The sequence below is a fragment of the Contarinia nasturtii genome, unplaced genomic scaffold (genome assembly GCF_009176525.2).
Source record: "Contarinia nasturtii isolate CC-2019 unplaced genomic scaffold, AAFC_CNas_1.1 Cnas_scaffold_2678, whole genome shotgun sequence".
NCBI lineage: Eukaryota > Metazoa > Arthropoda > Insecta > Diptera > Cecidomyiidae > Contarinia > Contarinia nasturtii.
In genome coordinates this window covers 2,023,485-2,037,551 of record NW_022199997.1, presented here as the reverse complement: position 1 = coordinate 2,037,551, position 14,067 = coordinate 2,023,485, and the positions used below count along the sequence as shown (strand labels likewise).

Here is a 14,067-nt window from a genome sequence, read left to right as displayed (position 1 = left end):
AATAAAGATTTTATTTTGATTTTATTCTACAGTTTCAACAGTTTAATCCTTCTTTTGGCATTCAGAGATTTGTTTTCTTTTTGTCGCAAACGATCAAATTGACCTTGAAATATGAAAACGTTGATGTTTTATTTTTCAATTTCAATTAGGTGGCGTTCATTTAATTACTAGTTGTTTGTTCATTCTGTTTGTTCATCGACGTTGGTTATTCACATCTTCTTTCTACAATAACCGGTTTTATTTGTACTTCATATTTAGATGTGTTCACGTATCTTGCATGCGATTATACATTTTGATGTCTCTTTCGCTGAGACTTGATTGTCGCCTATTCAGTCGATTGTCAATGTAACAAAGATTGGTTTGTTTTAATGGAAATGGTAAATATATTTTAAAAATAATCCAATAGTAAATATCAAAAGTAAATGACACTCTTCGTTTCTAGAATAAAACTGATTTGGTGACCGTTTGTGTATTGTGTTTATTGTTTGTGGTTGGATCATGTGATGAATTTTGGGAGTGTCCAACAATAAGTGAAGGATATCCACCAAATTGCGTTTGCCGATATGGATCTAATTACGATAATATGACAAATACTTGTCCAAATCCAAATTGTCCTACCGCCAGCACCGCTGAATCATCTTATCCCAATTGCATTTGCACTCAACCGAATTTTGCCTACAGTGCCTATATAAATGATTGCTTTCGAGTTTGTCCGGAACATAGTACCGGTCATTGGCCCACTTGCAAATGTGATGAAAAATTTGCGATATTCGATAAGAGTGAGTTACTTAAATATTCTTAATTAAGATTGAGATATTTTCATTTTTTGACATTCTGTTTATGTTATTATCAAACGGAACTGATGATTTATTTCAATCGCAGGTACATTCAAATGTCTAACATGTCCAGCAGATAGTGAAAAAGGCCAACTCTATCCTGATTGCGACTGTGGTAAGACCAAGGCATACTTACTTAAAAATTACTATTCCATTACTCTACCATTCCTGATCCATTCTTTTCTTCTGATCAACTCTTAGGTAAGACTGGCACGTATGATAGTTATCGAAACGAATGCATGAAATGCCCCATTGAAGATTCCATTGGAATATACCCAAACTGTTCATGCATACATAAAAATGCAACCTTTAATGAACTTCGAAATATATGCGAATTTTGCGTTGATGGAAGCTCCGGAAAAATTCCGAAGTGTGTTTGCAACAATGGTGCAGGTTAATAAATCAAGGACACATACGACTGTAATATTGAATTCAATTGAATTTTCACTTTCTTTGCAACAGAATATAACATGTATGCTAATTTTTGCGAACAATGCCCGTACGGAAGTGAGGGTATATTTCCAAATTGTCAATGTTCAAATGGCGGATTATTTAATGGATACTATTGTGAAAATTGTCCATGGGGCGCAATGGGACAGTACGGAAATTGTTCTTGTGGCGGCACTCAAACGTATGATAAAGAAAATAATACGTGCAATGAATGTCCATCAAATAGGTTCATTTTAATTTTCAAGCTTTATTTTTATGTTTTTTCATGATTTGTAAAGATTTGCATTTAAGGTTGCAATTAATGGATTTCAATTCAAATATCATTCTAGCACCGGTACCCATCCATCTTGTATGTGCAATGAACCAAATCAGTATGATAAAGAAGCGAATGAATGTTTGCAATGTCCAGTAAATTCAAACGGAACGTATCCAAATTGTGAGTGTAACAACGGGCTGTTTGCAAAGAGCTATAGAAAATGCATCGAATGTCCAATAAATTCGACGGGTTTGTATTTTTTTTGGTATATATTACAATATAAAACGTGAAATACCGGAAAAATCAAGATCAAATTTCATTTTCCAGGCATTTATCCAGAATGTGAATGTGAGTTGGAAAATCATGTATTTAGCGCGTATATAAATGAATGCTATGTCGAATGTGGAAGTGAAAGTATTGGATTGCATCCGAGATGTAGATGTGAGAAACCTGGATTTTATTATGTACCCGAAGAGTTTACATGCAAGAGTATTGTCGGTCGCGAGTGTCCGATCGCAAGCATTGGACTTGGACCAGATTGCTTATGTGTTCAACAAAAATTTGCATTCAACATAGTTTCCTGGAGATGTGAAATTGAAGATGTCCATTTTGCACACTATCCCTCTCAATTCTGTCCAAGTGGTGATTACAGATGGCCACAATGTCCTGTGACAATCGATCGTAATGCATTGCTGAGTTTGGTTGGATGAAACGAGACTTTATTTTCCCATTTACGTTACATACATACATCATATACATGACATTTATTGATAGTAATGTGCATTATATTTAATCAAACAAATTTAAAACATGTCAATGAAGTTTCAATTTAGAAAATCAAACACCTACAAACACATATCTATTGGTGAGATCTAAAAGAACGCAAGTGTATTCGACTTTGTCGCAATAAAGGAATGTAAGTTTTTTCATGGTTCAAATTTTTTAAAAAAGAAAGTATGTATTTCGGCTGAATCAGTTGTTGGAAAAGAGATGCATGTTTCATTGTTTTCGTTTGGATAAAAGAACGTAAGTGTCTTTGTTCTGGAAGTGGACTGCAGTGGATCCTCAGGATCGTTCAGAACCGCTCCTAGTTCTGGAAGTGGACCCTCAGGATAGGCTATGACATTGTCAAACCATAGACTGGTCCATCCGGAGGATCCACCAAAGCCCAATTCCAGAAAAAATCGTCATAACATGCATCTCTTTTTTAACAACTGATTCAGAATCACTTACTAGCCTTCTGCAAAATTTATTTAGTGCGAAACATGCATTCCTTTATCAACAACTGATTCAGCCGAAAAACATACTTTCCTTTTACAAATTTTTGTTGGTGTAAAACATACTTCCCTTTCAGAAAGACAGAATTGGCAAAACACATACATTTCTTTTCCAAAATTTAAGGCGAAAAAAATACATATATTCGTACATACTAAAACTGAAGAGCAAAAAAAAAGGTCCTCACTTTTTTGGCCAAAATCCCCAGCAAATTGAAAGAATTCTTTGAAATTTTTTAAGAGGTAATACTTCGTCAGGGGGGGTAATCGGACCCCTCGGACCTCTGCTGAGGACGTATGTTAGTACAGCACTTGAAATAAGTAAAATTCCAACCATTTCGTGCACGGATTTCGCAAAAAGCACAGAACATATCTTAAATAACAAGTGTAAAATGAAAATGAATGAAATGACGACAATCGACCAAATAGTGTACGATATGGAAAAACTGTTTGGTGGCCATAGGCCATTATATTTGAACACTTTCAAAAACCAAATAACAATTTCGGATGTTTCCATTGTAAGGATGTTAAAAAAATCATCCACTGAAGCTTAAATTCACAAACATCTTCTTATATTATAATCTCTGTCTGCTGAATTTCTTGTCTCTGTCTGAAGAAATAAGGAATAAAAGAGAATTTTTAAATAAAGTCAATCAAGATCAAAGCAAAATGTAGAGAACGCCCAATGAACTGATCTGTTTTATTTTTCCAGCTTAGTGAAATTACATAAACTGTCCGTCAATGAATTGGGCGGATACTACAGATGTCCGTTCATTTCACATTAGCCTACAGATACGAATTCATTATTTTTACTTTTATTTCATCGGTATGTCATGATCAGGGAAATAATGAACTTCATTTAGAGGATACAGATTCGTATGATTCATCAGTTCGCTTGTATTAATTTTTTCTCTTTTAAAATGGCTTTATTCGGATTCAGCGGTTCCCAACTCAGTTAGACTCGCGGCCCAATTCGTGGAAAAAAAAAACACTTGCTACGGCCCACCAAAAACTTCGAATGTATAATAAATAATAACACATTTTTTTATCTTAACATTTTTTTAATGAATTTTTCCGAGTTTATTTGGATGACTTAAAAAGCTGTTTAATTCATGAAAAAAAAAAATCTTTTCGCACTCAAATTATGCTCGCGGCCCATTTTTTAAAGCTTCGCGGACCACCAGCGGGAATCGCTGATTTAGATAATAAGAACACAGTAGCTTCTTTACATCAAATTCTGCTTTATTTTCATTAATACCAGACCATTTATTTATTATCAATAATTGTCATCCAGATATTTGAGCTCAAGTGATTGTTATAGTGATGACACTCCTTGTCTGATTAATACACAACAAACGATTATCATCAGGTCATTGAAGTGGTGAATATCTGGCCTATCCCGTGAATAGATCAATGATACCACCAATTATCCCTCCAAGCAAAGCTCCTACTAATCCCACTAAACCACCAACACCAATTCCAATCACTGCCACAACGCCGCTTAAAATCTGTGTAACGGTTATGACCAATAGCGCCGGAACAATAAATCCAATCAAACTTGCAATTAGTGCAACTGGAATCTTTCCCCTGCGTGCATCCAATAGTTTAATGAGTGGCTTAAGTACTTTATATTGGCGATGGGAGGAGGAATATTTCCAACAAGTGGAAATCCAGTTACGTTTGCGATCGAAGTGAGAATTTCACCCAATGTTGCATCATCGTCCAGTGCAGTGAGTGCTGTTTTAAGTGCGGAAACAGAAACCGAACTATTTTTGGCATTTGAAAATAGGTCGTTGATAATGCTCAATCCGGTGTTTTGAAGTGAAACAAGAAGATTCAACAGTTGATCGTTGGCAATTCCGAGTGCGATGACTATATCTTTGGTACCAATCGATCCGGTTTTCTCTTTGAGTGCGTTTATAATATCCGATTTTTTCACTGGTGTCTTAGCAATATCTGATGGAATAGCTTCCTTTGATAAATTAATTTTGAATAATTTAATGACTATCTCAAGTACTACACCCACTGTGGTTTCATCATCGCCTTCAGAAGATTTCAATTCAGCCACAAAATCATCTACATTCACTTCGTGATCACTTGAAACCAAGACATCGACAATGCTCAATAAAGTACCAGCCACCGAAGTAATATCATTCGAAAGGCTTTCATCAGACTTTAAAAGTGCACCGAGAAAACCTTCAATTCCAATTGACCCAGAATTTTCAGCGATTGCACTGATAAGGTCCGTTACATTTGCTTCCATGTTGAAAATACCAGATGGAATGGCGTTTTCTGCGACTGGATTGTTTAACGAATCGCTGATTCTAACAATAACTGGACCCAATGTGTTGTCGTCATTCTCCGATAATGATTTTAAATCAGCAATAAAATCATCAACTCCCACTTGGTTATCGTTTACTTTTGAAAGTAAACTGGCTACATAGTTAATTATGGTGCCTTGTTTTGAAATGGCGTCAGTTGATTGAGTTGCTGCTTCAATCGCTTCGGATTGATTGGATATTACTGCCGCGTTATTGATGCCAATGGCAAGAAGAAAAATGCAAAAAATTAGCATTATTTGGAACCTACTGAAACTTACGAAATGAATCAAATTGCGACATGTTATCAAATTTTTCGTATATTTATAGTATTTCTTGGATGTTCTTATCTAAATGGAACCAGAAATTTGTCTAAAAAATTGAATTCACGGTGACATTGAAACGAATTTTATCTTTTCTTAAGTTTAATTCACATAGATTAGAAATTGTTTGTTAAATGAGCATTTTTGGCAATATAGCATTTTTCAACATGATATAATATTATTCATAATCTGTTATCTAAATTATTTACGTGATCACCGGCACATTTTAGACGAAGTAATTATCATTGGAAGACATTGCAGTGTGATTGTGTGACGTAAATAAATTTCCAATTGTGAAGATTTTTCATATATTCAGCTTGAGTTTTTTCTCCGTCGCCCTTTATAAATACAATAGCTCAATTGATTTTTACGAGATTCATTTTTTTATCAGATAAAATCAGAAATACTACAATCAATTTGAACGAAAGAAAATGTTGTCGTTCTATGCCATTAATCGATTTAAAGAACTCTTATCGGATATTATAATATTATATCTATATAAAATTGTGTGTACAAATTGAAGAATATTCAATACAATTATGGTTTATGACGTTAACTGTCATCTCTTGAACATTTATCCAACATTCATATATGATATTATCAAAGAAATATATTGAAGTAATTACGTGTTGCCTACACAAGGGCGTTTTACACACTAAGTTTTCAATAAAACCAAGAGAAAAAAAACCCAATTGATATAATTTCATATTTGATTGTAATTAATTGAGTATCGACTGTGTACAGCAAAACTCATGTAGAGACACGAACAAATCATTTATTTACGTCTTTCCGAAATGAATTCAATTAAAACTCATTTGTATTCAAGAATAGCGGGCTTACGAAAACCAATGACGGCGGCACACCACAGCTCAGAACATATTCGTTGCGTGCACAACGTACGTCATGATGCATGTAGTGGTGATTATTGTTTATAGTATCTATATGCTATGATCGCCTGAATATCGACTCTAAAATATATCTAAATAGCAATAAAAAAATGGTATGGTGTGTGTATAAATGATAAACATTCGTTGGTAGTCGTAAAAGAAACTTGACAGCTATGTGCACTCGATACATTGACACAACGTGTTTTGTGTTGAGTTTCAATGAATATAATTCTAAGTTTTTTTTAAATAATCGACTTATAAAACTATTTGTAATTATTCGATTGTGAAAAATGATTTAGTGTGATTTTATTTTTTGACCAATTATCTAATGTTTCAAAAAAAAAAATCTCTTCCGTAGACACTGTGTGGTTGATATTTTTTTTTAATAGTGATATTTAGGAATTTCTGTTTATTACATCACAAACTATGCCAGTGAAGTGAATTGGGAAAAACAAATGCGATCTTTTCATCAAAAAATTCTTGAGAGCAAATTTCCAAAACAAATTTTATGAATGCGGTAAGAAAGGTTTATATGATGATTTAGCCAAAAAAAAACCTGATTCCTTTGGAATTCACGTGAGTTGTCTTTGAAAAACGAGTCGAGTACCAAAAAAGAATGAGACAGTCGTTGTATTGATGTGACATTAAAATAACCAGAGAAAATTTGTATTTGGCTAGCCACTGTGTGAGTCACAAACACAAATTCGGCAAATCATTTATCACTAGTCCAATTCATTTGTGCGCGTTTTGAAATTCCTTTTTTAAATTGTTTTCCTGCAGCATTCATATTCCGATCAAGTTTCGATGTAATCTTCATGCATCTCGTGTGTTGTTGACGCAACAAAAAAATGAATAAAGTCCACACGGTGGTAGGCTCGCATTACCTGTGTGTATACGACTGAAAGTAAACAACCAACATGCGAGCGAATTGAACGTTGGTCGTGTTTATTAGATATGTAAGATGACGTGCGCAAAATGACCAAGCTGTTTAATTATTTTGAACAGTGACCGGACGATTTTGTATACGAGCCGAGATAGAATATTTCTTGTTTTCCTCATGCAAATTATAATTACGATTTCTCTCTCACTCTCCACTTCGCTCATTCACTCGATAGAACAACAATGCTTCAAATATTCTCGCGTCAAATTGTGATGCCACTCATTTATTTATCTATTTAATCGAAATTCCGCCTTCCGTGTACTTCAATCGATTATTGGCGTATCCATTTTCGGTCTAAATTTAAATGAGTGTTTTTGGCATTTAGATTTCAATACGTACGATTTAAATTTAGAGTGCATATTCGGTGCTTTAAATATTCTTTAGCTTCTATAGATTTCCGTAGATATTATCAAACAATTTGTTCGTTGTTTGTCCCACGCAATCCACTGGAGCGCATTCATAAATTGTATTTGAATTCAACGTTTAAACAAATAATAGAAGTTCACGGGCGAACTTGAGCAACTTTTTCGCATGCAACCATAAAAGTTTAATTGCAAAAAAAAAATGATGGAAAATCTCCAGTCCAATAGTCGTAAAGAGCCGGTTTACTAGCCGCTCCCTATGGCCTGTTCAGTTTACGGGTGCATCGGCATGTATCGATATATTAATAGAAACTTTAAAAAGATTCTTGTTGATATTGTGTTGACATAACCGACCAAAACTTTCAAATCAAACTAAAGAATTTGATGACGTGTTGTTGTTGAGCGTAATTGTTTTATTTTGGTTATAGCTGAGTGAATCACATTTTTTAAGCTGTGATTTGCGCTTAATTGTTTTGTTTAAAATTTTCAATTGTTTGTTTTGTTATACTTGAAACTCAAGAATTATAGCAATAATTTCAGAAGAATTCTGGAGTGATGAAACAAAATCTCAATGAGAATGCACGATGACATGAAATTTCTAAGTCCAAATGTGCAAATATACGGCGGCTATTACGTGGTTACATTAAATATAAACGCACAGGTAGCGAGAAGTAGCCAGCGATTGGTTGGTTCAATTGAATGTTTGCTGCGTTGTTTTAATGGGTACAAAAATCATTTAACGATAACAACAGCAACCAAAGCTAGTGTAAAGAGTTGCGACCAAGAATAATGAATCGGAAAAAAAAATTCAAATATAGAAAGGCCGAGAAATATGGCGTTGAATAGACAAAGAGAATATAAAAAAAAATAATTCCCAAATAGAATAGAATGATGTAGAGCGAATAAGTAGAAAATTCAGTTCAAACTTGTATATTTTATTTGAGCGCGGTTGCGGTTTGTTTTTCTCTCTCGCATATTGTTCATAGCTATATTTTTGCTGCTCTAGACGTTGTTTTGCTTCTTTTTTTTATTTATATTTCACACATGTACTTCAAAGGCACTTTTCATGCATACACAACGGAACAAATATGCGATTCACGATGCGAAGAGCTTTGTAGTAATTGCTCGCGCGAGCGATATGCACGATTTCAATGGCACAATCGAAAGTCAGCATATTATATCGTTTACAATATATACACACATATGACGTTCGCTTATGGCACCGGAGCCGACATACTAAATAATGTACGGGCAAAACCGATGGTGTGTTGTGTGTATTGTGTGAGCAGAGTGTTTGGTTTGATTTTAGCCTTTTTCGGAGTTGAAAACACTTGGTTTGCCACGAATTCGATCAGTCATACGCCATCAACTGAGTGAACGACACTCCGTTGTGAAAGACAAAAGTTACGTTGTCTGTTTTGACCGCGCGCGCGATTGCTGCTGGCTACAATTGATTTTTCGTGCATTAAACTGTGTGCGTATATATTTATGGTTGATTTTTTATCGGATTTATTTAATATCATGATTTTTTGGATTATTTTTTGTTTTGTTTTTATCATTTTCGTTTCGGATTATTTCGTATTGAATTAATTCATGGAAAGATTTTTTTCAAATCATCAACAGAATGGAATAATTAACAAAAATGAAATAATTGAAAGCAAAGAAAATGAAGACGTAAACAATTCTAGTGTGAACCTTGTACTGATTTTCTCTTTTTCATTCTGGTTTATTTTCTCTCTATAGAATTACATCACATGAACTACTTCTCGGAGGCTTTTGTATCGAGTATTTAAAAGAGAATATACATAATCATATGGAAAGGTGCATCATTGAAGTCTGAAAAGTCACACGTGTCTGAGTGTTTTGTAATTATTTTCTGGGTGGAAATTCGCGCCAACAAATTTTTGGTCATAACTTGAGTTAAAATCTTGAAGAGCACATCGTCAAGTACACAACAACTATAATCACAACAACAACCACAACAACATATTTATATCAACAAACAAAGAAGAAAGACAAAGAGCAGGCTAAGCGGTTTGGCATAGAGATAAAAAACAGCGAGAAAGAGAGAAAGAAAAACTGTCGAAAATGCTGAAATCAGTGAAAAATAAGCGACGTGAGTAAAGTTTTGCCACTTTCTCTTATCTACCATTTACGTATAAAATACACAAATTAACATAATTCGCCGCCGAAATAATGGGCGCACGTGAATCAATACAAATGACGAAATCCACATACCTATAAACAGATAACAAGAAGCGAATTCTTTGTGTTGTGCTTTATCGTTAATGAAAATGTGATTTTTTACATTTGTCTTTGTTTCACCAAGATAAAATCAATTTAATGAAATGTCAACAAGATCGAAAAGTACATGAACAAATACACTCCAAATCCAGAGCCCAGCTAAACTATCGATGCAATAAAAAAGTGATCTTTTTTCCGTTGATGAATCAGTTGTTTTTAGTGTTGATATAAAATATTTGCTTTACAATTAGAAATTGTAATACGAAACGAATAGCCTAGTTACCTGAAACGACAGCCACACACAACAAACCGCATTTTATGGATTTCACATGAAGTTTATTTTTTCAATCTTCTCTTTTCATGCATCAACACAAACATCAGCCAAAGCGAACATAGTTCAACGGCACAACAAAAAATGGGCAACCACCAATAAAAACGACTTTAAGAGAACATATAGCTTAAATTAAATGAAAAAAAAACAGAAACAAAGTTATGCAATGAAGCACAAACACAAAAAAATCGATAATTATTTTATTTGATGGTTTTGGTGTGTATTTTAGTTGTTGCACACATATCTTACAGCATACATTCAAGTTACCACCTGTTATGGGTTCCACGAAATTGGTTTTGGCCGCAACTTCTCCGGATATAAATTCAAAACGAATATGTATATCATAATTGTACGTGTGCTGCAATGAAATCGTCGCAAGTGTTGAACGTGGCTGGTGTGCATGCCGTGAAAATTCGTTGCATGCATATGCCATTTTATTCTAAACAACTTTTCGATTTTGTCAGGTGATTTCGTGTTTTTTCATCGCTATATCCATCATGTAAACTGTTTGCCACTTTGCTTCGCAATCGCAATCTACTTGTTTTATAGCGCTCTTTTACGTACAAATATATTTCTAAACCGTTCGACCTTATTGCGATGCATTTATAGATTTTTTTCGTTCGTTTTGTCTCTCGAAATGCATTTTTGATGTCGAAAATTTGTTGGAAAATTCTTTTTAACAATAATAATTGACGAATTGTTTCAATTTTAATTGTAAAGATTCCAAAATCGAATGAGCATAGAATGTAAAATTCTTCGCTTTTTTTCTGCTAAATTAAGTGACTGATAAATGATGTAATTTATTGCAAGATAAGACCCTGACAGTCGCACAATGTGCCCTTCAATTCGAGTAAAACAAGTATTTCAATTCTAAGTCTTAATTCTGCTATCGTTTTCGATTTCTTTTCGATCGCAATGACAAACTAACCACTAATTCTACGGTGAGCTTTATTCTATTTCAATAAGTATCGAATAGCACGATAATTATAGAAAATGAACCGAATAGGTCCCATTAAATTATGAGTATATTGCACATAAGTGTGTGTGCGTTCTGATTAAATAATTAATTTCAAGAACACACTTAATTGTGAACTACGATATATATTCTCGTCTCTAAAATCATCAATATTATTTTATTTTTATTTTTGTATGATCGTTTCAGGATTATGGCTTGGTATTCGGTCGGCACGAGCTCATACGGATAAAGTAAACATCATGTTTTTTCATGGGTATGTCAATAGGTTTACATTGAATTAAAACTTAAATAAACATGAATGCAATGCTATTTTCTATTATTTTTGGTGTATATTTGTGCAGTAAAACATTCAATGAACATACCGTATATCCAATGCACGAATCTCATGCGATAATGGCCGATCCAAAATTTGATCACAACAAAAAGACAGTTTTATATATTCATGGCTATGTCGAAGATCCATCACACCAAAGCATTCATGTGACAGTCGATGCATATTTAACGCGAGACGATTACAATTGTTTGGTATTGGATTGGTCGGTGTTGGCTGATGGAAACTTTTTCGTTGATGCAGTACCGAATATTAAGCAGGTATGTTAAATTAAGTGCGATTACGGAGAAAGGGTATTAATAGAATGGAACACCTGTTGTCATTTCGACTGTGTAGTTGGGACCAAAGATGGCTGAAGTAATATTGGATTGGTTTGATGAAGGTTTGAATGTAGATACCTTTCATATAGTCGGGCATTCATTGGGTGGACAAATGTCTGGTGTGATTGGTCGCAGTGTGTTTAAGAAATCACGAGGTGAAACACAAATCGCTCGCATATCAGCACTTGATCCGGCATTTCCGACATTTTACCCATCGCTTGGCACACCGGCTGTGAATAAAAATGACGCAAAATTTGTAGATATTATCCACACAGATGCATGGTATGTTCGTCTACGATTTGGCTCGAAATTTAAATTTAATTCAATTCATTTGATGTGTAGGCTTTATGGAATACCAATCAGTACAGGACATGCTGATTTCTGGCCAAACAGTGGAAAAACACTGCAACCGGTAAATATTCGTGCTGATCAATTATATTGAATTGAAAAATAATTCATTATTTCATTGAAGGGTTGTCCGAAACGAGGAATGCTTTTGACATTGTCAGATGTTGGTAAGAAAATAAATGGTGTGTAGTTTACTTATAAATAAATGTTTGACTGATGAGTTACGTTTTTTCTTGTTGTATAGATTTGTGCAGTCATCGGCGATCTTGGTGGTTTTGGGCCGAAAGTGTTGCATCTTCAGAGAAATCGGCTTTTCATGCAGCCAAAGCAAAAAGTTGGGATGATTTTAAGAAGGGACGCATCGACGAGTCCAGCGTTACACACATGGGCAATGATTGCTCAACTAGGTAATTGTTATGCAATGGATTTTTCATAGCAACATTTCCTAATAATATCCCTTTGTTTCTATGTTTCTGTAGCGCTCGCGGCGACTATTACTTACAAACGAATGGTTTACGGCCGTTTTCAAGAGGCGCAGACGGATTAAACTATACGAAAGTCAAATATGATATAAATCGTACATTCGTAGGCGATAAGACCATTCGAAAAAAAGCTAGTTGAATGCATGTAGTTACGTCACAAAATCATCGTGTGTGTGGAATGATATTTGCCTTTTTTGAACATAAATGAATGGGAATCAGAATCGATTGGGAATGCCTGTATATTTATGAACAATGAAATGATTTGAAATCACTAATTTATATAATCATAAAACAAAAAAAAAAATGTCATGTTATTTTTTAAAACAAAAATTTTACTACTTGTTTAATAAAGAAAATCTCTTTTTTTCTCGTTTTTATATACACTTTACATTTGATCGCACAAGTGATCTGTTACCTTATTTTCATATTGTTAATAAAATTTTCAATACATATATGTATAAAACAAAGTAAGGCGTCTCATTTATTAAGGAATTTCATTTCAATAAATATCAAAGGTCATCGTGACTTTGATGATGCATTGATTTGTGATCACTGTCTCTTTGCGATTTCTTTAAATCAACTCATTTAAATGATAGCAATTTATTGCCTCAAATATTGTTCGTTTCATATTGTGTGCTCAAATTATTCCAATTGAAAGATTTCATTTTACAGAATATTAGTTAATGAATTCCAATTATCGCTTCACATCAACATCACGCACATTCTTACTGCAGCGTCTGTTATTGTTTGAATCATTAAAATGATTCGTATATTCCGTTGCTGTAGTACGAAAACGGACGCAATTCTCTTTTGTTTTGAACATACAAATATTCATCTGCTAAATTTGAATTAAATTGATTTTCAGATGTCCATGGCAGCAAACTGATCGTATTTTTACCCGGATGACCTAGAAGTTCAAGAGAACATTCTTAAACGAGAATAAATAGCTAGAAGAATTTCACAATAGTTTGGAATTCACCACAGTTTGTTTGTAATAATGAATAACAATCTTCCGTGTGAATATGCAAACCAGTCAACTGTTTTGTTTAAGATCCCTATGCACAATTTAAATTGGCTGTTGTTAAATACAGATAAAAGTTTGATAACGGGTTTGGCATGCAAAATAAATAGAAGTTCCGTTCAATGCAACATTTCGTTTGTGTCTATCGAAATTTTGATGAAAACTAATTTTTCATCTTTGAGACTGCAGTCATCATTCAAATACACTCATTTTTTTTTTTTTCAAATTAATCAAACTTATTTTAACTATATATAGTTTACCCAATAAACAATTGTTGGGGCAAATTCATCCATTATCGGGCATATGTTGACGGTCAATTTTGTGGCCGGATTTGTGTGTAGTTTCAGTCATTTTCAACGTCACCAGTG

The 14,067-nt window shown here is 33.9% G+C and overlaps 2 protein-coding genes across 4 annotated transcripts; both read left to right on the top strand.

The window, feature by feature from the left end:
• The first annotated feature begins 297 nt into the window (after positions 1 to 297).
• LOC116348831 (laminin subunit gamma-1-like) lies at positions 298 to 2,480 on the top strand. Its single transcript, XM_031779984.1, has 7 exons — positions 298 to 377; positions 443 to 779; positions 883 to 951; positions 1,038 to 1,229; positions 1,299 to 1,512; positions 1,616 to 1,791; positions 1,870 to 2,480. The coding sequence occupies exons 1-7, from the start codon at positions 369 to 371 to the stop codon at positions 2,250 to 2,252; spliced, it is 1,380 nt and encodes a 459-aa protein (XP_031635844.1). The 5' UTR covers positions 298 to 368; the 3' UTR covers positions 2,253 to 2,480.
• A 4,143-nt stretch (positions 2,481 to 6,623) lies between these two features.
• LOC116348864 (lipase member H-A-like) lies at positions 6,624 to 13,145 on the top strand. Of its 3 annotated transcripts, none has more exons than XM_031780042.1 (9): positions 6,624 to 6,861; positions 9,390 to 9,762; positions 11,384 to 11,450; positions 11,539 to 11,788; positions 11,865 to 12,130; positions 12,191 to 12,260; positions 12,321 to 12,378; positions 12,441 to 12,603; positions 12,676 to 13,145. In XM_031780042.1, the coding sequence occupies exons 2-9, from the start codon at positions 9,735 to 9,737 to the stop codon at positions 12,815 to 12,817; spliced, it is 1,044 nt and encodes a 347-aa protein (XP_031635902.1). In that variant the 5' UTR covers positions 6,624 to 6,861; positions 9,390 to 9,734; the 3' UTR covers positions 12,818 to 13,145. The 3 variants fall into 3 exon arrangements, with proteins under 3 accessions (XP_031635902.1, XP_031635901.1, XP_031635903.1); XM_031780041.1 differs by lacking the exon at positions 6,624 to 6,861 and adding an exon at positions 8,727 to 9,120; XM_031780043.1 differs by lacking the exon at positions 6,624 to 6,861 and adding an exon at positions 8,920 to 9,120 and having other exon boundaries at positions 12,321 to 12,363.
• Positions 13,146 to 14,067: the final 922 nt, after the last annotated feature.